At 43.6% G+C, this 25,890-nt stretch overlaps 1 protein-coding gene across 1 annotated transcript; it reads right to left on the minus strand.

Moving 5' to 3' along the window:
• Positions 1–617: 617 nt before the first annotated feature.
• trim8b (tripartite motif containing 8b) lies at positions 618–24,083 on the minus strand. The gene is made up of 6 exons (XM_080455375.1): positions 21,281–24,083; positions 20,243–20,500; positions 11,135–11,230; positions 9,851–10,116; positions 5,063–5,178; positions 618–3,884 (listed from the first exon to the last, which is right to left on the minus strand). Exons 1-6 carry the CDS (start codon positions 21,632–21,634, stop codon positions 3,139–3,141), a joined length of 1,836 nt encoding a protein of 611 aa, XP_080311501.1. The 5' UTR covers positions 21,635–24,083; the 3' UTR covers positions 618–3,138.
• Positions 24,084–25,890: the final 1,807 nt, after the last annotated feature.

Genomic DNA, 25,890 nt, shown 5'->3' on the forward strand with positions numbered 1-25,890 from the left:
TTGTTAGATTCTACATTCTGCAGATAACAGGGGAAAACACAAAACAAATGTACGAGCAGTGTTCATTTCGTCAACTAAAAATCTATGACAAAAAAAATTTCGTCTACTACCTTTTTTCACCGATGAAAACTAAATAAAAATGTTGCTATGATGACTAAAACAATAACTAAATATATTTACAATTTTGTAAAAAAAAGAATTAAGCTAGACTAAAATGTCAGGGAGGACTAGTGGAGAAGAGATCCAGTGGAACTAAGAGCCACCTTTAACACATTTTATGCTTGGTTGTGTGCGGTTGTCGCATTCCGAAAATAGCCGATCTACAAGCTCACCACGTTATTTTCGGCAAGCATAAAGTATAAATCAGGCATTAAGACGCAAACATGGCCCACCAAAATAGTTTTTTGTTGACTAAATCAACTGTAGTCGACTAAAACTAGACTAAAACTGAACCATTTCAGATGACTAAAATATGACAAAAACTAAAATGGAATTTTATTCAATAGACTGACTAAAACTAAATCAAAATGTGCTGTTAAAATTAACACTGTGTACGAAGTGAGAAGTGCGTGAGAACATGTGATTTCTTGACACAAAGTAAACCAAACAGAACGGACTAGTTTAAATTTATCTATTTATTTGGAACCCTCATCCAAATGACATGTCCATCTTATTTTCTTTTCCTTTTTTTGTCGTCTTTTTTTTCTCTCCATTTCACAAAATATTTACAAAAAAAGATACTTCCGTATTTTTTCCCGTTGTTGTTGCGACCGTTGTTGTTGTAACAACCCATTAGTTAAGGATGATAGCCGTCGGCTACATCATAGCAGTCCAGTCTCGGTCTTTAGAAAAAGTTCATGAAAAAAGGTCATCCCGCCCTACTTTGATACAGTTTTAAAACTCCAGGGTTGTTTTTCCTTTTTTTTTTTTTTACCCCCCGTTGTCTCTCGTTCTTTTTGTTGTCGTTTTGTGTTTTTTTCGTACTGCTTAGAAAACTCTTCCCCGCATGCTTACAGCTGCAAACAGGAAGCCAGGGGAGCTAGTGTGCTTGTCAAGAGGAAGTGACATCGTTGCCCTGCAGGAAGTAGCATCGTCAATCCTCCGGATGCTTGCGTTGATTAGTTTGGTCTGTCTGTCTGTCCCGGTGTTCTTCTTCTCTTACTCCCGTGTCCGCGAGTCGAAAAGTTGTCTTAAGACAAAAACATGGGACCAAACTGATGTAGTAAGTAACACAAAATGCAATAATAACTATTCAATGGCAAACAGTCTCTCTCAGACGGAGGATTGTAAAGTCCTGTGGGAAGCCTGACAGTGAGCAGGAAACGGGGTGGGGGGATTACATCCCCCCCCCCCCTCCCTCCAGAAGGGGAGCGTTAGGAACAGGAAGTAGTTTTCCCAGAACTCAGAGGACTGGGTTCCAAACAACTATTGGTTCTCAAACCTTTTGGATTTTCTAGGACCCCCATAACTCTGAGAGCTCTCAGAGTTACAGACCTGTAAGAGTCCCTTTGGAACCCCGAGGGTCCCCAGAACCCATTTTGAGAACCCACTTGGAGCTAACCACTCATACGAAGCAGCTCATATGTCCTCCTGTGAAAGTTGGCCTCTGTAGTAGTCCAGGCATACCAAGGCGGGTCCCCCCCCCCTCTCCACCCCAAGTGCATTGTGGGTGTTCCGCGCGGCGGGGAAGAACATGGAAGAGCGATTTTGTGTAGAAGCCGTACGATACCTCCCTGAACTCGTCAAAAAAAGAAAAGAAAAGAAGAAAAAGAAAAACGAGGCCCACAAGTGCAGCGACTAAAATTAAGCGACTCCAGAAGGACCTCTGTCCTATTTTTAAAGGATCTTTATCGGAAGTAGCCTACCGGTCCGACGGGGCAGAAGGAAGAAAAAAAACAACATAATAATAATAACGGTAATAACATAAGGCAATCAACCTCAGTATAGTCAGGAGGGCCGATAACACAGGATAAAATCTCAGACAGTGACTAAAACCCAAGGGCGGAGACTAATCCCCCCCCACCCCCTCCCCCCTGACCTCAGCGCCCCCTCCCCCCTTTTTACGGGAAAGCATTCACACACATAAGAATACATTTTATGCGTTTTACATTTTTCAGATCTTTTAAAAAGTGTTCATTTTTCTATCAGTCCGTTCTCCTGCTTCTTCTATAAATAAAACAAGGTGGTCTCGTCCTCTCGTACTCTCGGCCCCCCCCGCCTGGCGCCCGGGACTCTGCGAGTCTACGCCAGGTGTGCCAGGTGTGTGCCAGAGTGAACGGAACCCGACACTTTTAATGTATAATACACCTCATGATTCACCCATGACAACAAATAAAAACAAAAACAAAAACGGAAATTAAACACAGAAAAGATCGACCCTGCCCCCGAAAGAGTGTACGTGTTCTACGGTTAAGGTGTGTGTGTGTGTGTGTATGTGTGTGTATGTGTGTGTGTGTGTGTGTGTGTGTAGCTGTGTTCAATCGGAAGGGTGGTTGGGTGTATTAACCACTTAAAAAACCCTACAGTATTATGCTTCTTTGACCGGAGTCCCCCAGGGCTCTGCACTTGGCCCCCTCCTAATTTTTCTCCCCTCTACACCAAATCTCTTTACCAAAATAGCGATCTACAAGCTCACAGCACGTTGTGAGCTTGTAGATGGGTTATTTTGTGCCAAGAACAGGGACGCTAGGGTTCATATGGTTAACCTGTCAATAAATGCTGTGAATTTGTAATATTAGTGTCTGTTTCCATCTACTGTGCGTGTGTGCGCGTGTGTGTGTGTGTGTGTGTGTGTGTGTGTGTGTGTGTGTGTGTGTGTCTGTGTATGTGTGTTACTATACTTGTGAGGGCCAAATGTCCCCACATGTATAGTAGAATTTGTGAAATAGACATTGTGAGGACCTGATTTATACCAGTGCTCCGAAAATAGCCAATCTACAACCTTGTAGATCAGCTATTTTTTTGGCTTTAGGCTTACGGTAAAAAAAAGAAGAAAAGGCATTCATAAAACCGGCCTTAAAATGTTGATGTCCTCACAAGTACAGTAATACAGATGTGTGCGTGTGTGTGTGTGTGTCTGTATGTGTGTGTGTGTGTGTGTATGTGCGTGTGTGCGTGTCTAGCGTGTGTGTGTTCATGTTAACTGGTGACGTAGTGCTTTGCCGAGGGCTGCCCGTACAGCCCGTAGAAGTCCGCGTGTCTGTGCGTCTGCGACGCGTCGATCCAGTCCCGCACCGCCAGGCCCTGCATGGAGCCGGAGGAGCCCAGGCCGGGGGGAGGCGGGTAGTCCTGGGCGCTCACCCAGGGGAAGGAGCCCGAGCGCGGGTACGGCGGGTGGCCGCGGTGGCCCGACACGGAGGGCACGCCGGAGCAGTAACAGTTGTCCATGGTGCACACCAGGATCTTGCGGCCGCCGTACTGCGGCAGCACGGCCTGCTGGGAGGCGTGCGACGAGCCGCTGCCCCCCGGTGGCGGCGGGGGGAAGTGGGAGGAGCCAAACACCGAGCCCGAGTGGTGATTGGCCAGCGAGCCGCCGCTGCTGCCACCGCCGCCCGTCCCGCCGCCCTCGCTTATGTGGGAGGGGCCGCAGGGGCCGCCCAGGGGCTGCTGCTGCTGATTGGCGGACGACTGGCCCTCGCCGGAGGACGAGGAGGCGGAGCCGGAGCCCAGGTAGGGCTGCTTGGCCAGCGACGAGGCGGAGGAGGAGGAAGACGAGGAGGAGGAGTCTTTGAAGGCGGCCGCCGAGGTCTTGCCCACGCTTTGCCCGCCGCTGCCGTCCGGGAAGGCGGTGGAGTGTTTCCGCTTCTCGGCGCCCGAGCTGGAGCTCTGGCCGCTGGGGTAGGCCGGGACCACCTGGAGGAAGGTCGAGGGAGGGGTGAGGGGAGCTGAGAGGGAGACAGAGAGAGAGAGAAAGAGTGAGAGTTCGGGAGAAAAACAGAGATGTGGGTTAACCACTTAAACCCTCTATTCTTAGTAAAACAGTAAAACCTGAGTTGGGTCTGTATTTGGACCGCTTTTTTCCCCCCTCTACACCAAAACTCTTTGCCCAAAATAAAACTGCTAGGATATATAAACACATTTTTACCATTGAATTTCCAAAACTTTTCCAAAATATTTAACCCGATTTCCGGGCCTATATAGAGCACTGAGGTCTGACGTAATTTCTGAATTCCCATAGACTTGTATAATATCGCATCAAATAAGAACTATGTTCCAAACATAAACAAATGATCCTGGCGGTTTGACTCATATGATATGAGTCATATCAAGGATCAAGGACATGAAGCATCAACTGGTGAGAAAACGCTAATGTTACCGCTGCCGAATTAGTTACATTTTCGCCAGGAACAGACTGTATCAAATATGAGTGACTGACTATCATGAACGATACAGAGGCACCTCCCTGACAATATCGCCGGGACAATTTGTTTATTTTTGGATCACAATTCTTATATATGAGACGATTCTAAGATGACCCAATGTTATTCTCCATGGAGAAATTACTTCCACGACCCAGGGGATGAACAAGTGACGTCAGGACTTTGGTACTCCATAGCAATCATTCAGCGCAATATTGTATTTTGTTTTCTCAAAAAAGTTCAATTAATTGAAAAGTAACGGCATTGAATTGATAGTCGATTAATTCTTCATTCCCATCATGCGAGTGAAGACGTTACGTGACAAAAGAACAAATCTACAAGCTTACAACGCATCGCGCTGCAGTAACGTTGTGAGCTTGTAGGTCTGTTCTTTTTCTCATGTGACATGCGGTATACATTAGGCTGCAATCACGCAGCCCGTTTGGCACAAGACTACTTTATTATGTTATATATTTCATGTAATTTTAGACATGTTTTGGAACATGTTTTTGATTAACAGAATCAATAGCCCAAAACAATGCATAGCCAAATATTTTTCCAGACCACTTGATAAATTCCAAACCATTTCCAGGACTGGAAAACAGTCTAATTTCAGAATATTTCCAGGAATTTCATGACCGTGGGAACCCTGTATTAAGTAATCAAGACGGTCACGGTGGTCAGGATGTTTGAGCTCTCCTTACCTTCCAGTGTTCTCCTCAGGCTCTTCTCTCTCTTTGAGAGCTCAGACAGGAACAGCTTGGAGTTGAGACTCCCCACTTTGTAAGGGGGGAGCGCACTGCCCACACACGCCTGGGACCTGCAGCCAAGACACACACACACACACACACATACAAGTTAAAGGATGGTGTGATGAACATCACTTACAAATTAACCCATTAAGACCTGAGGTTTTTTGAAAGTTTTGAAATTTTGAAACATTTTGAAAAAAAAAATCTAAAACATTTTCTTTCAAGATTTTTTTTTCAAGATTTTTTTCAAAAATAGCAGATCTACAAGCTCATAGCGCGGCACTCTCGGTGCCGCGCTATGAGCTTGTATATCTGCTATTTTTGAATAGCCAAAGACATCTAAAGTGACACAGATGCGTTCCAGGTATCAATGGGTTAATGTTAAGGAAAACCGAGGAGATTGTGGTGGATGCTGATCTTTTATAGAGCTAGTACAGACGAATCCACAGAGTGGCAATCGTAACTGCGGTGTCAAGCGGGTGCCGCTCCACACCACGACACCGCAGCTACAGGCAGCGCTCTGTGGATTTGTCTATAGCAGGGGTGGGCAAGATTTATGTCCAGGGGGCCATACTGACTTTGACAAAGTCAGTGAAGGGCCACACATTGTACAATTGAAACGCATAATGCTGAATTATGTTAAAACTGCATGAATTTGGTAGACATGCCAGACTTTACAATAAGGTACTTGCTTTAACAACAAGAATTTTCAGTTACAAAATGTTGTTTTTACTGCTGTACTGTATCACTCCGATGTACTCTGGCCTTACAATAAAAACAGAACTTGTCCGTATCAACTTGCATAAAACAATCCACCGTCAATGCCGTATCAACTTTTAAATGAGCCTATAAATGTATACAGTATCTTATCTGATATGCACCACTCCATAGGTCACTGATCAAACACATTGCGTTATGTTATAAATATGGACTCAAGGTTGACTGTTTCACTGTTACATTATAAACATACATTTGAGTACATACGGATGGAGGAATGCAGGTACAGTATAGTACTCAAATGGTAAATATTAATTACTATTAATTGGAGTCGAGTTAAATAATTTTTTCTCAAAACCATTAACATACGGCAGGCAGCCTTTTAGAATGTTTTGGGGGGGTCATTTTGTCGTTCTTTGAGGACTTGGCGGGCCGGATTAAGATGGTCAAAAGGCCGGGTCCGGCCCCCGGGGCGTATGTTGCCCATGTGTGGTCTATAGAGTCAATTGTAAGATATGGTATCACCAGTTGGTTTCGGAAACCTGACGGTAAAGTATAAATCTGAGATCCTTAGATTGGTCAAAATGTCAGGGAAGATTATGGGTTATGTCCACACCCCCCAGGTCATTTTTGAGCAGTCCACCATTGGGCTGGCCAAGAAGATTGTGTCTGACCCCTCTCATGTACTATATCCTGAGTATGGGTTACTGCCGTCAGGTAGGAGGTACAGGGTCCATGCGTGGAGCTATAATAGGTACAAGTACCCTTTTGTCCCTCTGTCAATTACACTCCAGGGCAGACGGCGGGGTAGAAGGTTTTGAGGTGGTGCTAAGGTGCAGCTCTTGTTGCACTATATGCTGGTTGGGGTGTTTATTTATAATGCTGGAGAGTGATGTATAGGCCTTTCTCCCGAGGGACACAAAATAAAGCAACCTTGAACCTTGAAGTCACCCCGTTGGGAACATGACTTACACGCCGCTTAGCCAAGTGTGAGAGGCCACTTTTGAGGATGTAAATACACATTGGTGGGCATCAGAATGGATATGTTAGCAGAACCACAACCAGCATGCGCCGCTTGACGAGTGGAGCTGGATGAATGTGGAGTGTTTAAGATGACCCTGTCTTTAACCTGTCTGTATGGAAAACTCAAATCCAGGGGTGCCGCAGGATACTTTGATCATGTTTGGAATTGATCAATATCACTTCAGTTTAACCACTGAGTTGCACTGCACTTTGTGCGTTCTTTTTCCATCTACAGTACACCAAATCTCCTTGCCAACAATAGCCGACCTACAATCATCTTACATCTACAACTCATCTAACCCCTGATCACTTTGCTAGGGTGGGATAGCTCAGGGTAGAGGACAGAGTACAGCAACTTGCAATGGGCCCGGTCTACAAGATACACTACACCTCAAACACAAAGACACCCATGTACCTGTCAAAATACCTCAAAAACATCAATGACGTCCATAATCACAACACCAGAGGGAGCTCCACAAATCACATTTTATTAGAGCTAAATTTGACTCTAACAAGGGATTCAATTTGTTCTACTGCTATGCCACAAAAATGTGGAATGCCCTACCAACAGTTATAAAAACATGTGTCCTCCCCCCGAACTGCGTACTGTACATATCTTTATTTTCGATTTCTACTCGTTTATATGATGTTTTTGCATCGTATGGTATATTTGTCTGTGCATAGTGCTGTCTTGGGTTTAAAATCCTCTTAAACAGACCTTGTATTGAACTGTACTTCCCTGTGCTCGTCTTTGCAAACTGTAAATAAAGTATTCAAATCAATCAAACAAGCTCACAACGCCTCGCATTGTGACCCTTGTAAATCGGCTATTTGTGGCGACTGTTCCCCCCAGAATAGGGATGCTGGGGTGGTCCAAGTGGTTAAATGTCAAGTATGAAGTTATTTTCAATTTGTCCTAATGGAAATAGATATTCTTTTGAAGTTTTCCTCATGACATACTGTATCTTAGCGGGGGGAAAGATTTACATATTTGTGTGGCGATCCGCCGAAATAAATCTAAGATGCTGTAAAGTAACGTCATTCGGGGTGCCGTGGATGGAAAGGTTATTTACAACGGTTCTCTGAGCCCAAAAGGTTTGAGAACCAATGTGATTGGAGGTGACCTCCCTGCTCTTCTATTGAGATGTAGATCCTATGGTCATGTAGGACCACTATTGGCTGACAAGGGTACTTCACAAAGCTCAAAATGTAATATCTCCTGTGCCCAAACGGACATCAGAGATCAGACTCTAGCTGATGTCAGTCATGTTGTCAATTAGCTTTAGTCGGGCTGTACCAAGTAGTGAGACCAAGACGGGGGTGGTTGGGAGTTTTTTTTGTGAAGTCTGGCTTTGGTTTGGTATTTCCACCCTTCATTGTGCATTTGTTTGAACCTATATTAGGTAAATGTGTCATGTGTATTGTGTCTAAAAATATTAGAGCTGTTATAGTGTGTGTGTATATATATAGTATATTCTAAAGTTATTACGGGAGTGTCACAGTGCCCTTCACTGCAGAGGTGCTGGTAGAGTCCTGAGCTATATATACCAGGTGGAAAAAGGATGCAGGATGTCAGAGAGAGAGGGGCGCAAAATCTGCTGTTACCTGGGACAGTGGCTCTCAAACATGTTCATGCCAAGGACCCCCAAATTGATATGTATGTATTAAGCCTAATGCATTGCATACTACACCAGAACTGGTGTCCAGTAGGTAATTTCAGTTGCCTTGCTCAATAATAAATTGAATTTTTTTTTTTTGCCTTGGATTATTTTCCTTGTTGGTCTGCAGTTTATACCACTGGGGAGACAAAGCAGCACCTCTTGGGACTTTGTGTGCATGTATTTGTACACCAGAACTAATTTGGAGTGTTCTGTGATTGGTCAGACGTTCCGCATTGTTTTCGCATACAACCCAGCTTCAAGTTCATTCTGTCGGCAGAGTGAAAAGCAGCAGTAGTTTGGAGGAGACACAAGCGGACTTCACACCTCGGCTTGTGTCTCCACCTCTGAAATCTCTCCATGACCATTCATAGACACAACCTATCGCTAGAAAGGGCAAAACCCGTCACACATTTCCCACAGTGCATCGTGATATCCACAGTGCTGCACAGAATCTGTGTGTGTGTGTGTTGTGTCTGTCCTCAAGTGTGTGTTTATCGTATCATATCCTCCACCTCGAAACCTTACATTTTACATTAATTCCTATGGATTGCAGCTTTAACCCACCGTCTGGGTCCGGGGCCCAACAAATGGACCCTTACGCATCTGTATCTCTGAGAGAGAGAGTGTATGAATGGAACCAAATGGACCCGTTAACATTAAACAGATGGGTCCTTGAAATGACAAAGGTTGAGAGTCACTACTTTACCCTTAACCACCATCTACTGACTGTATCCTGCAATGCATCCTGGGTATCGTAGAGCAGAACTGATCCATTTTAACCCATTTGCTATTTTTGAACATTTTAGAAAAATCTTGAAAGTGAATATTTCATGCCAGGAACCCACTTACAAGATTTGTGTTGCTAAATTGTTTATAACATGTTCAGGATTTTTTGAAAATAGCAGATCTACAAGCTCACGCAAGCTCAAGATTGTAGAGATGTGCTATTTTCTTCTTCTTCTTTAGCTATTTGAATTAGGAAGAATGCTCTGGTACATGTAAATGCTGTACCGGGTGATGTTATACAGTATATTGTCAGAATCAGCGTTGTCTGTGTTCGTTTATGTGCTAAAAGAGTGACTTCCAGAGCCGTTTCACCATGAAAAAGAAAATCTGTACATTGAAACTATACACACACTATAGGATGCCAGGTCTACAAATGACCTGGCATCTGTCTACACATAACATGCTATCTGAATGACATTTTATCCTTTGCATAAGCCTGCAAGGTCGTCAAGGCTAGTGCTACAGTGCTACCGGCTAAGGTGGAGTCTGAAGAGGTGAGTCTTCAGATTACGGCGGAAGATTGGGAGTGAGTCTCTCTCTCTCTGTCTCTCACCTGTCCATGAGGATTCTGACAGGCTTGGTGTTCTTCATGAAGCTCAGCTCCTCGGCCTTGTTGAAGGCCGTCTGCACGGAGCTGAGCAGCTTCTGGGCCTCGTGCCGCTGCTCGCCCAGCGCCAGCACCTGGGCGGCGTTCTCCTGGCAGAAGCGCGACTGGGCGCGCTCCAGCACCTCCAGCGTCTTGCCCAGGTCCTCCTCCAGGAGCTGGTGCATCCGCTGGTACTGCAGGCGCACCTCCTCCTTCAGCTCGCACACCCGGTCCTGAAACAGGCACACGTGTACGCCAGGGTTATAATAGTCAGTTTTATACTACGGCTATTAGAAAATAGCCGATCTACAACTTTGTGAGCTTTTGCTTAAGTAAAAAGTTATAGTTAACTAAAACTAACAAGAAATAACGAAAACTACTACTATTTTATAAACTAGCAAACTCGCTTTAAAAACGAATCAAAACCAAACCTGAAATTGAAAACCAAAGTTAAAACTAAATAAAAAATAATGAAAAATTCAAAACTATAATAACCTTGCTGCATGCACAAATAAGTTCACATCGCAATGACACTTTGGAAGAGGTTTGGGGTTGTGTAGTAACTTTGTCATGATGCAAACTTGGTGTTTTTCAAACTCTTTTCATGTCAAGGACACTCAAATTAATGTATTTGGCTGCGGATCCTGGCAAAAAATATATATTTCATGCCGGGAACCCACTTACAAGATTTGTGTTGTTAAAATGTTTATAATAGCAGTAATAAATAAATATTTTTAAATAGCAGATCTACAAGCTCACGCAAGCTTGTAGAGACGTGCTATTTTCTTCTTCTTCTTTAGCTATTTGAATTAGGAAGAACGCTCGGACTGAAACCGGATCTTCAAATAGAACTAATGTAAATGCTGTACCGGTTGATGTATTATATATTGTCAGAATCGGCTTGGTCTGTGTTCGTTTATGTGCTAAAAGAGTGACTTCAAGAGCCGTCTCACCATGAAATGTAGGTACGTCAATGTGGAGACTATTTTTGGAACATCAATTTCTAATCGATGGAGCAACGCAGCAAGATATCTCACCAACTGGACGAGTTACATAATGTCAAGGAAACTACACAACGCAAAGTGGTGTGCATACACGAAAAGGAGCATGACTGTATTATGCAGAATGTAACGCTCAGTGTCCATTTAACTCTGAGGGCGTACCAAATGGAACCAAATGGACCCGTGAGGGTCCATTTGGTTCCATTTGGTACGCCCTCAGAGGAGCACGACTGTACCGTGCAGAACGTACCTCCACCACACACTTGTCCGAGTCGAGTTTGCAGAGCTGCTCCTCGATGTCCTGAACCCGCTCCTCCACGCGCTCCTGCTGCCTCAACAGGCTTTGCTGTTAGATGAGAAAACACAGGGAAAGAAAGAAGAAACAAACACAAAGAGATTAGGAAAAAGAGAAATGAGGGAGGCCTGTGCCTGTGATATTACGCTGCCTTCACCCTGCCAGCTACAAAGCTACATACAGGCTACCATTCATTTTCAACTAGTCCATGCCCGCTATGCACAGATTACATCACTCTAAGGTTAAAATGAATAAAATGTATCCAACTGTTTCCGTTACTTGTGACAGATGCAACATCTCCAAGTTGGGTCACACTTTCTGGTCCTGCCCAAGGATTGTTTTATTCTGGCAAAACATGTTTGCTTGGTAAAGCAGAGCATACGGTTTTCATATTGAACCTGATGCACTAACTGCCTTGTTTGGTTGCTCTGAAGCGTCTCTCACTCTGCCGTACTCTGTCCAACAGGCTCTTATGCTTGGTACACTTGTAGCAAAGAGAATTGTTTTTAACAGAGTGGAAGACTTCCACCGCTTCTTGTTTTACTAGATGGCTCAATGAGTTTGTATCACTGATACATCTGGAGAGGCTGCGTTGCAACAAACAGGACAGTTTAGCAACATTCGAGTACAACTGGGGTCTTATCTCGACTCTGCTGTGTGACTGCTCTGTTTTGTACAGGCCCAATTGCTAACGTGTCCAATTGTTGTATTCTGTTTGCCTATACAGTACCTCATTATGATAGTTTAATCATGTTTAACATGCATTCTAGTCTGGTTTTGTTTGTCTTATTGTTATGTCTTGTTTATGTCATGTCTTATAAAAAACTAATCAAAATTCATATATAAAAAAAAAACGAATCCATCCAATGTGGGCAGCCAAACTATAAGCAGACTTTTGGGTTATGCGCTCGTGACTATGCATAGTTTAAGTTTTGGAGAGTGATTTAATCCTGTTGTGTGTGGTGTGTGACAACCCAGTCATTTACGACCCGCCGTGGAATCGTTGCCACCCACAATGTTGATGTTTATGCTGTTTCAGCTAAGCTATTTGTGCTAATAACACAACCTGGATTCGTCCATTGCACGTGTCAATCTGTGTGCTAGTGCTATGGAGATGATATCCAAAGCGCCCCTCCCGCTCATAAAACGCTGTGTGTGTGGACACGGTTTGCAGCGTGCACGGTGTGTTCTGCCGTTGTCTGTGTGGCGGTGTGTGTCTCTAAGCCAAGTCTAGCCAGCAGCTAGAGATCCCATAGCCTGTGGGGGCATGACAACAGAGCCCATGAGCGTAACCGTGACAACAGATCCCATAGACAGAAAAAAAAGGGAAAAAACGCTAATGAACAGCTTACATTTTGGGAAAGTGAAAAACAGGCTTCCTCACTGTCTGCATAATTATGCTAATGGTCAACGCCCGTGTGCAAGTACAGATCAATTGCTCAATCCAGGATCAATGGTTTCCTTAATATATGGATAGGATAGGATGTGAGCCAGCGACATGAAGATACAAAGCTACATGCTACCATTCATTTTCAATGGAAGCCAGTGACATGAAGTTACAAAGCTACATGCTACCATTCATTTTCAATGAAAGCCAGTGACATACAAAGCGACGCCCGACGTTTGTAGTAGCTACAAAAGCTACAATCCAAGTTGAGCTGGCTTCAACTGCAGCTACAAAGCTACCAAACCATCAAGTGTTTCGACTCATCTTCTCTCTTCACACAATTCCTGCTTGTAATGGGGGAAAACTAATTATGACTAATTATATGTTCTTTGTAACCGCAGGCTTTTATATTTTCCTTTATATTTTTCTTGCTCGTCGCACGCACGCTTGACGTCGACGAGTGTGTCGATCGACACTTCAACGGCGACTCTGCGACAGACGCGCGTCTGCGTCGCTTTGTAGCTTGGTTATCTTTTGTTAGCTTGCCAGTGTGAACGTAGCATTAGGAGCCAGCTTGGGAACCAAGCTAATTCCGTCTCTGTCCGACCAACAACACACAATCTTGGCGGGCCGAGGGAGGGGTGGGGTGGCTGTCATAGCAACCAAATGCTATTTTGTGTTTGCATGAGTGAGGGAGAAAATAATGAAAGGGGGGGGGTAGATAAATGGGCAAGAAGAGGAGGAAGAGGCAGAAAAAGCAGCATCTCTGGACTGCTAGAACACTGGGTGCTCAAACATTTTTTTCATGTCCAAAATTGATATGGATTATTTGGCCGTGGACCCCCCCGACCCCCCATTTCAAAAGATGTTGTACCAGGGAACAGTTTTTTTGTGTGTGCACTTACAGATCTGCTATTTTCGAATAGCCAAAGTAGGTTAAACTGATAGTGGTTACAAACTGATTGTGATGCTATATCTACTTAATTTAGCTGGGGACCCCCTGGAACCCCCTCAAAAAGGACCCCTGGGGGTTCCCGCCCCGGACCACACTTTGAGAACCACCACCACTGCCCCAGAATAACTATTCCTTCCCCAGCATTCCACACATCTAATCAACCCCCCCCACCACCACCACCCAGCCGATCGTTTCTCTCCGCTCCTCTCTAATAATATGCACATGTATTCACACACACACACACACACACACACACACACACACACACACACACACAGACACACACACAGGGTCTGATCTTGTGAGTCATTGCAGTGTTGTGACAACAACGCTCGTTAATAGCGGGACAGTGACAGCAGGGCGAAGCGTGCGGCTCCCAGACGTGGCTCGCATGGCGGTCCCTCGTGTTGCCACGTCACACTGAACCACTCTACCATGATCTCTAGATCTCCTAGAGCAGTACTTCTCAAACTTTTTCATCTCACGGACCCCCAAATGGATAGGTATTTGGCTGCGGACCCCCATCTGAGAAGATTTTGCCAGGGACCCCCAGAAAATAATATTTATGTAAAAATATTATTCAAACATTTTCGATATTTTTCAAACATTTTCAAAAATAGCAGATATACAAGCTCATAGCGCGGCACGAAGTGACGCGCTATGAGCTTGTAGATCTGCTATTTTTGAATAGCCAAAGTATAAAATATGGTTAAAGTTGTTCAAATGATTGTGACGCTGTATTAACTCATTTTGCTGGGGACCCCCCTGGTACCCCCCTGGTACCCCCCAAGGACCCCTGGGGGTCCCCGGACCCCACTTTGAGAACCCATGTCCTAGAGCAGTGCTTCTCAAACCTTTTCATGTCAAGGACCCCCAAAATGTATATTTATTTGGCCGCGGACCCCCCATCTGAAAAGGTTTTGTGCCAGGGAAAAAAAAACTTTAAAAAAAAAAAAAAAAAAAAATGTAGATCTGCTATTTTTGAATAGCCAACGTATAAATGGATAAAGTGGTTATAAACGAATAAGACGCTATATTAACCACTTTTGCTGGGGACCCCCTGGAAACTGTCCTCCCCCCCCCCCCAAGCGTTGAGGGTATCCTCCGTTTCAGGGGTCCTTGACATGAAAAGATTTTCATGTCAAGGACCCCTAAATTGATATTGACATTATGCCGTGGATCCCCATTAGGGTTGAGGATCCTTTCGGAATTTAACGATTCCGGTTCCTTAACGATTCCCTCTTAACGGTTCCCTTTAACGATGGCCACTATTTTTCGCTGAATGTTCACCCATAGAATAAGGACACTAGGGTTCAAGTGGTTAAGAGATGGATATTAAAAATAGCAGATATACAAGCTCACAAGATTTTTGAAAAATCTTGAGTGTGAGAACTACTGATTTGTAGAATCAGCCTCAGGTCTTAACGGGTTTCATATTTGATTCATATTTTCACTCATTTTAATATAGAATCCCTCACGGTTCTACACCGAGACGGCGTTGTGGTTCAGTGACGATGGCGCTACACAGAGGAAGTGCAAGACGTTTTGGTACTTAATGCCAACCTGATCCACATGAAGCATGTCAAACCCATCCCCATACACAAAGACATGAAGAATAAATAATAAGTCACTGGGGGCTTGCTTGGTGGTGAGTCTGGGATTAGAGCCCAGGCAGAAGGCAGGGCTGAGTGGGGCCACTAATGGGAACGTTTCACTCCCTGTAGTTCTCAGTCATTAGTCCTACAGGTCAACGCCCCCTGGATCATGTGCACGTGTGTGTGTGTCTGTGTGTGTGTGTGTGTGTGTGTGTGTGTGTGTGTGTACGCACGCCCGCATGCACGTGTTTATATTACTATACATGTGAGGACATCAGCATTTTAGGACGGTGATTCTAGCCGAAAATAGCCGATCTACAAGCTCGTGGATCGCAACGAAGTATAAATCAGGCATAACTCCAACCCTAACCTCTAAATGTCTAATCCTAACCTGAATATTTTCCTAATTGTGAGCCTTAGTCTAAAAACTAAACAAAAAACATTTCAACCATTTCTCTAGTGAGGACCCGGATAATTGTCCTCACGGTGTCTTGTTTCTCAAATTCTACTATACTTGTGGGGACATTTGGCCCTCACAAGTATAGTAATACGAGTACACACACACACACACACACACACAGTTGGCATGGCTAGATCCAGGCAGTGTTGCCAGGTTTTGCGAGAGAAACAAGCAACCAGGTCTATGAAAACAAGCCCAAAAGAAGCGACTAGGCTACAACATGAGCCCCAGTTTAAACCTATATACATCACCTATTTGAAAATAGCCCCATCTACAAGCTCACAACGCATCGCAGATGTGAGCTTGTAGATCTGCTATTTTAAAACAAATCCTGAAGAAAATGTGAAAAATTTGAAAAAGAACCACTGGTTTAAACAGCATTAGGAAAACAAGCCCAAAAAAACGCAACCACCGAAATTTACAAGCAACTTTACAGAAAAAACAAGCCCAAAGTCGCTTATAACAAGCAGACATGGCAACACTGGATCCAGGACTGTGACCTGGTTGCGATGATTGAATTAGGCTCAGTCTAGAGGCCGGCTGGAAGAGAAATGGTTGGTGGAGAGACGTCGGTTGGTCGGTCGGTCGCTTCCTGGAACGGTGGGGGTGGGGAGGACCGAGCCAGCGGCCCAGGCAGGGGTACCTTTAGGGGGGGAGTGGCGGCCCAGTGTAAGGAGAGGGGGAGGAGGGATCTATTTTAGCTGTCATTTCAACACATTGTCTTTTCCATCAGGAGCACCAGAGCAGGAGAGTGGAGCTGGAGGGGAGGGAGGGACCCAGAGGGAAGGTCAGTCCCAGCCTGGAGTGGGGTTGGGTTGGGTTGGCTGGCAGATGATGATGAGGAGGAGGGGGTTTTAGTAGGGCTATAACAGACAAGTGAATAAAGCACGCACATCCAGGGATGGGATCATATATGTCACTATTATTGTGGACAAAACAGTCGCATCTGTGTCATTTTAAGATTTCTTTGGCTATTCAAAAATAGCAGGTTTACAAGCTCATAGCGCGGCTATTTTTTGAAAAATCTTGGAAAATGTGTGCAAATCTTTGAATATACGTATATCTTTTAAAGCGAACATTTGTAACTAAATTCTTTGGTTCTGGGGGTCCCTGGAACAACATATTTTGAGATGGGGGGTCCGCGGCCAAATACATATCATTTTGGAGGTCCTTCACACCACTGATATATAGCAACATACTGTTAGGATTTTGAAAATAAAATGTAGGCACTCTGTGAGTATATCTGCTATTTTTTAATAGAAATATGACACACAGATGCGTTCCCGGATTGAATGGGTTAACGATATCGCGATAATCAAAACATTCTTAAAAAGGCCGCTTTTGTTATTACCACTTGCACGACCAGCATCCATATTCTGGAGGGAACATTAGCAAAAAAGTATTGCAGATCTACAAGCTCTCAATGCGTTGTGAGCTTGTAGATCTGTTATTTTTGGTGCAGACATTCGATGCGGACGGAAAAGGAGCGGTCCAGGTACAGAGCCAACTCAGGTCCAGTGTATGACGAAGGACAATTTCACAGCAAAGTGATTATTGTGAGCGTTTATTTTTTATCGCAATTAACAGTAACAACCATTATCATCCCATCCTTACGCACATCCACAGTCTAAAAAAGTCAGGCGCCTCAATAGAATTGAGTGCACACACACTGGCTGTAGCTTCAAAAGGTTTTTATTAGTACCATCCAGGTGACGTTTTGGGCCTGGTGGCTCTTCCTCAGCTCGAAGTTTTAGTAGGGCTGTCACGATCGTGAAACTTTACAGTTGGCGGTTTAACTGTCATGGAAATGATTGCGATTCATGACGTAATTGTGGGCTTAGAAATGTCATTTTTAATTATAAGTTCCCACGTTCAGTTTGCCTTTTTAGGCTTTCGTAAAGTCAATTGCAGGCAAGGCTGCATATACTTAATAATATAAAACTTTCAAAAAGAAAAGAAAAATAGTGAAAATAGCCAATCTGCAAGCACACAACGCGTCGCATTGAGAATTCACGGATGCTTTTCAAATATTAAGGAACATTTTGGAATGGAAAACGACTCCAATGATTCTATGCAAAACAACTGCAATTATGTTTGCGAACGGGCCATTATGCAATCATTTTGAAAGGGCCTGGGAGGTTTTAGTAGGGTGAATAATATGGAGGGGCTTACAGAGGAGGTATTGGGGGGTGGTGGGAGGTCCTCCATGTAATCAACATGGAGGACAAATAAGGGTTAAAGGAGTAGTTCACCCAAAAAATGACTTATTTTCTATCAATTGCACTCCCCATGAAGCCTTGAATCCATGGAATTATTTTTGTTTTTGTGGCATTCCTAAGACAATAATTTGATTCCCGTCTCCTAACGGCTAATGTATCCGGTAGGAGACACAAAGTAGATTATTTGTGTCTCCTACCGGATACACACCCGGTCATCAAGTTATTGGCTTAGGAATGGCACAAAAACAAAAATAAATCCATGAAATCAAGGCTTCATGGGGAGTGTAATTGATAGAAAATACGTCATTTTTTGGGTGAACTCCTCCTTTAAGGCATCAGTTCAGTACAGATGATCCATGTCAGATACAAGGAGAAGGTAAAAACATCCACACACTGTTTTAAAGCTCCCCAAATGTTATTTTATTTAACGGCGCAACGTTCCGAGTCTCGACCTTATAGGTCATCATCAGGCAAAAAAACCCATTATTTTTTGCCTGATGAAGACCAATAAGGTCGAAACGTTAAAGAAAACATTTTTTTGGGGAGCTTTAAACCAGTGTGCGGATGTTTTTTACCTTCTTCTCCTTGATATTTGCCTTTACGTCCAGCACCTGGCCTAAATACAAGAACAAGATGTGCACACAATCTCTCCTCTGCGAACCATGTCAGATACAGACCGTTCTGTAATAAAACAGGAATAGGAATGTAAAGTATTTATAGCCAAACACGCCTATGAATTAAGACCTAAAGATTACCTATACTGTATAAGGCCCTTCCCCGGCCTGAAGGAAGTTATAAATTACACATGAGCTGAGTCACATACAGAGCCCTGTCAGGAAATACACCCTAAACTCGTCCGAGTTGACACCCAAAACTGGGCGTTGGGCGTGACAAATGAGTCAGTGCTAAAGGACTCATGGTTTCCCTGCTGACTAAAACCCATTCCCAGCCCACCTACACACCCACTCGTAAACACATCCGCTCCAACCATCCTACTGGATTTCTATAGAATACAGGCACTAAAAATGCTTTTAGTGCCGTATCATTAACAATAATAATACAGTATATATATCAGGGTTTCCCAAACGTGTCCGTGCCAACGACCTCCAAATAGCCATAGCCTCTGGGCTGTGGGCCCACTGTAGTGAAATGGCTTAAAAATAAGCCAAATAAAAAATATTTTGACAGTAACGATATGCCCAAACAGTGACTCCAGGCTGAAAGTGGTTAAACTGGCACACTAACCTTATGCATTTAATTTAATTCAAAAACAACATTCCTCTCCTGTCTAATTGGCCCCCCTGGTGTCCCCTGGGTGCCCCCCTGAGGGCCTTGGACCCCCACTTTGAAAACCTGTGGCATACATCACCAAATACAATATTGATCATAATCATAATAATAATAATAATAATAATAATAATAACAATAATAACAATAATAATAATAATAATAATAATAATAATATACAGTATAAATAAAGGCCCATAGAAACCATATAGAATCTAGTGACGAATCACTTTAATTTCACCGCTCTAGAGCCCTCCCTCACCGCGGCTTTAAGCCCCCCCCCCCCCCTCTCATGACCGGCGATCCCAAGCAAGGATGCACCTGTGCTGGGGAGATAAGGCCCGGCTGAGAGCCCTCTCATTGTTTCGCCCTCCACTACATTGTTTGTCATTCCAGCAGATGAGAACGGGCTGGAATGGATCACAAATTGAAAATGTATAGACTCGAAGATAGACTCGCAGTCTCACACACACACACTTTACACACTATACACAAACACACACAATATATACACACACACACATACACATGTAAATTTGCTTTGGGTAACACACTGCTGGAGGGCGTTTCAAAGTGGTTTCAAAGGTCTACCCTTAACGGTGTGTTTGTCTGCAACCGGGCTAATGGCGTTAAAACATGTCCTTTGTTGTGCGTTTGTTTTCTTTAGGAATGTGCAACCACTCACTGACTTGGGTAATGCTGTTTTTCGAATACACTGACCCTCGAGGGTGACAGCTCATTTGCATGTTAAAAAGGTGTTAAATCACTTTCCTGATCCTTCTTTCATACATACAATGTGCGTCTGATCAAAGGCCGTCTTGACGGCAAGAAACCGAAACCAGTCGCGATTCTGCGTTTTTGTCATGCAGCCTGTTTCAATGTACAGATTGTTATTTCGATAGCGTATTAATTTGACTGATGCTAGGTTTTTGGTTCACCTGGGATACTAGTTAGTCACTACACAACGTCTCTCTGCATTCTATGAATGTGATTATCTTGCTTATTGTGAGGCACGATCTGGATAAGAGCTAAATGCCTACATTGTAATTGTAGTTAGACTCTGACCCTGCTCTATATAGATTATTTCATGGATATAAAACGTGTGTGTGTGTGTCTGTGCGCGTGCGTGGCGTGGCGTGACTGCATGCGCGTGTCCTTACTCTGATGTCGTTGCGCCTCAGCTCCACGTCGGTGACGGCGTGCCCGTGGCTGGGGTGGCAGCGGGCGAAGCAGCAGTACTGGCAGACGGCGGTCTGCTCGGCCTCGCAGTGGTACAGCCGGTACTCGTCGTGCTGCGGGCAGGTCCACGCCTTCACGGCCTCCGCCTCCACCAGCAGGTGGCCCAGGGCCGAGCATGGCTGCTGCAGGTGCGTCTGGACGTGGGACTGGCAGCACGGCGCGTTGCAGCGCAGGCACACCTATATGAGGGGGTTGGGCACGATCGTTGACATTTGTTTTACTTGACGAATAGTTACAGATTAATGATTTCATTGTGTTATTTTGGGGGAGGCATTGAACAGTGGACCATGTTAATTAAAATGACATCTCTAGTTTTTGGCTTTTAGGGTTCGTGAACAAACTTGCACATGGGCAGGTATGACAAATAACTAAAGAAATGACTGAGATATTTAACCCATTGAGACCTGAAGCCGATTCTACATGTCTCCTAAATCTCAACAGTATTCTGAAAAACGTATGTTTCTATGTCAGTGGTGCTCAATCTTTTTCATGTCAAGGACCCCCAAAATGATATGTATTTGGCCGCGGACCCCCATCAAAATATCTTGTTCCAGGGACCCCCCAGAAGCAAAGATTTGAGTTAAAAATGTTTGCTTTAAAAATATATATATTCAAAGATTTGCACACATTTTCACGATTTTTCTAAAATAGCAGATCTACAAGCTCGTAGCGCGGCACTCGGTGCCGCGCTATGAGCTTGTATATCTGCTATTTTTGAATAGCCAAAGTGTAAAATAAAGCTTTTTAGCTCAAATCTAAAAATGACACAGTTCCAGGTCTTAATGGGTTAATAACATTTTTAAAAAGTAGCGGAAATAGTTAGTAGATCTGCTTTTTCCACAATTCCTTTTGAAAATGTATGGACATTTTTCAACATGGAAACAATATTGACTACTCTGACCATTATGCAAAAAACAATTACAATCATCTCAAAACAATATAATAACTATCGGGCGCACCTTGACAGCCGGCAGTGGCGGGCCACGGCGGCACAGGATGCACTGCGGCGGCGGCGGCGGCGGCTTCTCCACGCTCAGCGCGTTGTACTTCTCCACGATGTTGGACAGCTTGTGGTTCTTCTCCAGGCTGGGCTTCTGCGAGTACGCGTGGTTGCACTCGGGGCAGCGGGCCATCGACTGCTCCTTGGCCCAGGCCTCGCTGATGCAGCCCCGGCAGAAGTTGTGCTTGCACGGCAGCTGGATGGGGTCGGCGAAGACGTGCAGGCAGATGGGGCAGATCAGCTCCTCCTCGAAACAGTTCCTCCAGGTCTCGGCCATCTCGGAGGCCATCATCGTGGCCGGGGCGGCTGGCATGCACCAGCGTCCGGTCCTCCTGGGGTTTTAGTTAACCCGGTTTGGTTTAGGTCTACCTATTCGTTCCAAACACTGGGAACTATCAAAGCCTAACCAGGAAGTGCTCTGACAGCGGAGTGAACCAGATTGAAAAAAACTAATAAAATAAAGGGGAACTGTCACAATCCCCCCTCCGAAGAAAACAGCCCACCCCTTGAGTCTGTGAATACCAGGTCCAGGTGAGACTGCCTCGACTCCCCTGACAGTAGTTGCTTATTGCTGCGACATGAAGGCAAATTCCAGTGGATGACCAGGGAAGGCCTCGGGCGACGATGACAACACCTTTTGTGATTACAACACAAAGTAGGGGCTGACGTTACGCAGATGATTTACCGTAAATGGTGCTTTCATTTCCTCTACAGCACATGCATGGGAGCCTGCCTGCTGTGTGTGTGTGTGTGTGTACTGTGTACCTATACAGGCCTACTGGAAGCAGCTGTGGCCTAGCTAGCTAAGCTTACATTCTTGTCAGCTACAGGTAAACGATGGAACGCAAACAAGGCATGGAGAGAGAGCCAACATGGAACAGGGTTTTTAGTTGAAGATCTACAGGCCTGCTCATGTGATCACTTTACTGTACATGGGTGACAATGGTGAATCAATCTCTGTGTAGCAAATGAGAGACACTTGATCCTCTCTCTCTCTCTGTCTGTCTGTCTGTACAGGCCTTTAAACTTAAGGTTAATGAGCCTGAATTCCAGGTTTATGATTGATTCAGAATCAAGAGAGCAGAAATGAACACAAAACCAAAAACAAGACTGCGTTTCCTGGCTGCCTTCTAAATCCACACCCTGAATGCTTATTTATAGAGATCTTTAACCTGGAATCGATGTTATCATCATCAGTACCTCAAGGTTGCATTTAATCCAGTGACCAATATAATGCAGCCTTTATAACAACAGCTTGTGTCGGTTTGACCAACAATAAATAAGACTGTTTATTTGTTGGGACAAAAATCCTTCGCAATAGAAATTCGATTATATACGGCGTCAAATGCTATATTTGGCAGCCCAGTCGGGGCTAAATAACACGCAAAAAAAAAGACTATTTGTACAGATCAGATCCGCATGACAAGTATCTTCAGCGCTTCAGTAGATGTCTATGACACAACAGCGACATAGTAATAACGATAACACTGTGCGATACAATGTATCCTTATTAGATGTAGATCGGCTACTATGTGGCACAGCAGCGGCTATGATCGACGCTCTTCCTCGCATATCTGTACACAAGGCCTCGGTCTCTTTTTCTCTCTCTCTCTCTCTCTCTCTCTCTATAGTCTTGGGTTTTTCCCCCTCGTATGCCTCGACAATAATAATGGCCTTTTATGATGATGATCGCACTAAAAAAAAAATAGAAAATCACACCCGGGCCAACCGTTTCATCTGGAGGCCTAGTGTTACTGCATAGTTAATCGTTTAATAGCCGAATGATCCAGTTCATCATGCGCACAAAACAAAGGCTTTTAGAATCCACTGGAATGTTGGCCGCTGCTTGTTTGAAGCCTTTTTTTGCTTTTCTCTCTCTCTCACACACACACCACCGACACCATCTATCATATTATGTCTCTGGAAAACACATGTAATCTCATCCAATGACCACCCTTTTTAAAGCCTCTTTTTTTAGACTTTAGCTCCTTTATAGAATATAGACGTTTTGTCACTTGTTTTCAAGCCAACAACATTATTTATCTCACTTCCCCTCAAAGCTTGATTTAAATGGTGTAATTATCTCAGACGTCACCTCACCATTTTTCAACCAGCAGGCAGCCCAGGTATAAATAAATAAAAAAAACCTCTACAGATCGAGGTTTATTTTCGAACCATCAACACAGCCACCGCCAACATACATGGTCATTATTATTTATAACAGTCATTATTATGATATATAATTGATATACATACAAAAAAATATATACCCCCCCTCCTCCTCGCGATCTCTTAAAGGGGCCGTCGCCTATATTCCTTTAGTCCTTGTTAGGGGTATAGCTGTCATCAGCCATCTTGCAAATCCTCATTTAGAAAGAAGGGAGAGAAAAAAAAACACAGAGAGATTCGGTAGGGGGTTTTAAATCCCATAAACCCCCCCGATCACAGCACGCTGACCTACACGGGAATCATGGGGAAAAACTCCCATAATATATGTATATATATAAAAAAAAGCACGCCTTTTCGGCTTTATTGTAAAGTCCATTTACTAGGTTTGTATTAATAAACCTTTAGTCGCAGCTGCGTGCGAGCTCTGCTCTAGTCATTGTTGTGTCCAAAGGCGAGGCTGATCCTTCGATAGAACATACATCCAAACACGCCTTTGAATAATTATTGGTGTTTTTCTCTCCTTTTCTTCTGGACAGAGAGGAGGAATGAGGAGGAATGCAGGCAAGCTGGACTAGAGGCTCTATCTCTGCTCCAGCGTTGCCAGGTTTTGTGAGAGAAACACGCAACTGGGTCTACGAAAACAAGCCCCCAAAGGAAGAGAGAGAGCCAGCTGTAAACATATTACGTTGGCTATTTATTTGAAAATAGCCGATCTACAAGCTCGTAGATCTGCTATTTTTCAACACAAATCTTGTATGGGGGTGACGTCCCTGGCGTAAAATATTTGTAGATGGGGGTCCGTAGACAAATACATATTCATTTGGGTGTTCTTGACTTGAAAATGTTTGAGAACTACTGGTTTAGGAAACAAGCCCAAATAAGCAACTACACTTTAGAAACAAGCCCATATAAGAAACTACAATTTAGAAGCAAGCCCAAATAAGCAGCTACACTTTAGAAACAAGCCCAAATAAGAAACTACAATTTAGAAACAAGCCCAAATAAGAAACTACAATTTAGAAACAAGCCCAAATAAGAAACTACAATTTAGAAACAAGCCCAAATAAGAAACTACACTTTAGAAACAAGACCAAATAAACAACACTTTAGAAACAAGCCAAACTACAGTTTAGAAACAAGCCCAAATAAACAACTACACTTTAGTTTCCCCAAATAAACAAATACACTTTAGAAACAAGCCCAAATCAACTACACTTTTAAAACAAGTCCAAATAAGCATCTACACTTTAGAAACAAGCCCAAATAAGCAACTACACTTTAGAAACAAGCCCAAAAAAATCGCAACCTGCAACTACTGTATCAATATTTACAAGCAACTTATCAGAAAAACAAGCCCAAAGTCGCTTATAATAAGCGGACATGGCAACACTGCTCTGCTCTGGAACATCAGCTCTGATCTGCTCTCCACCCCCCCCCACCTTCCGGATCACGTGACCTGTCACACAACCGATGTGTGTCACTTTTTTTTCCTCCTCCCCCCCTATCAAAGTATTTGTAACTTCCTGCTGCTGCTATGAGGGGCTGGGCAATTATTAACCGAAAATAATGTATCGAAACCGATATTTAGAACCGATAATCGACTTCACCAACTGAAATTAGTTTCACCTGTAAACCTGATATGTGACAATAAAGATAATGGAGAAGATAATGGAGAAGCAAGTGTATATATATATATATATATATATATATATATATATATATATATATATATATATATATATATATATATATATATATATATATATATGATTTTTTCATGAAGAAATGTCAATTTCTTTTACAGTAAAAATGTAAATAGATAATTCTGATCAACCACTTAACTCTATATACTTTGTGAAAATTATACTATATCGTAGAAATAAATAGAAAATCTATTGCTCACAGTTGAAACGTGTTGTGAGCTTGTACATCTGCTATTTTCACAATTAGAAAATAATCGTTTGTTAATCGAGGCAAAAGTTTGTAAGTCGCCTATAGCTTCCACCCATAAAGATAATTTTGAAAAGGTACTATTAATATATAATTTAATGTAATGTATGTAGTCTATGTATTGTTAATGCTACCACAAACCCCCCAAACCCCACCCACATTTATAGTCCCCCCCACACCTTTACACAATACTTATTACTGCTCAGTACTGTATTATAACCCCATTACTATGGGCCAGGGGTTCTCAAACTATGGCTCAGGAGTCAGGACTCAGGACCCACTTTTGGGTCAAGGATTCAGTTATATGTCACACATATTACTATTATATTTTTCGTATTGTTATTTAATTCTTGTCTCCGCCAGGCCGAAGGCATGACCGAGACTATGTTCTGCACCCTGTCCGTCCGTCCGTCTGTGAACAGCTAATCTCCAGCACTGTTGGCTTGATCG

Source organism: Gymnoscopelus braueri (genome assembly GCF_963280865.1).
Source record: "Gymnoscopelus braueri genome assembly, chromosome: 17".
Lineage (NCBI taxonomy): Eukaryota > Metazoa > Chordata > Actinopteri > Myctophiformes > Myctophidae > Gymnoscopelus > Gymnoscopelus braueri.

Coding starts and splice junctions, on each gene's coding strand:
- trim8b (XM_080455375.1), bottom strand. CDS start 21,634: ATGCCAGCCGCCCCGGCCACGATGATGGCCTCCGAGATGGCCGAGACC. Junction 11,231..20,242: donor TGAGGCGCAACGACATCAGA/GTAAGGACACGC, acceptor CTCATCTAACAG/CAAAGCCTGTTGAGGCAGCA. Junction 3,885..5,062: donor CCTGAGGAGAACACTGGAAG/GTAAGGAGAGCT, acceptor TCTCCCTCTCAG/CTCCCCTCACCCCTCCCTCG.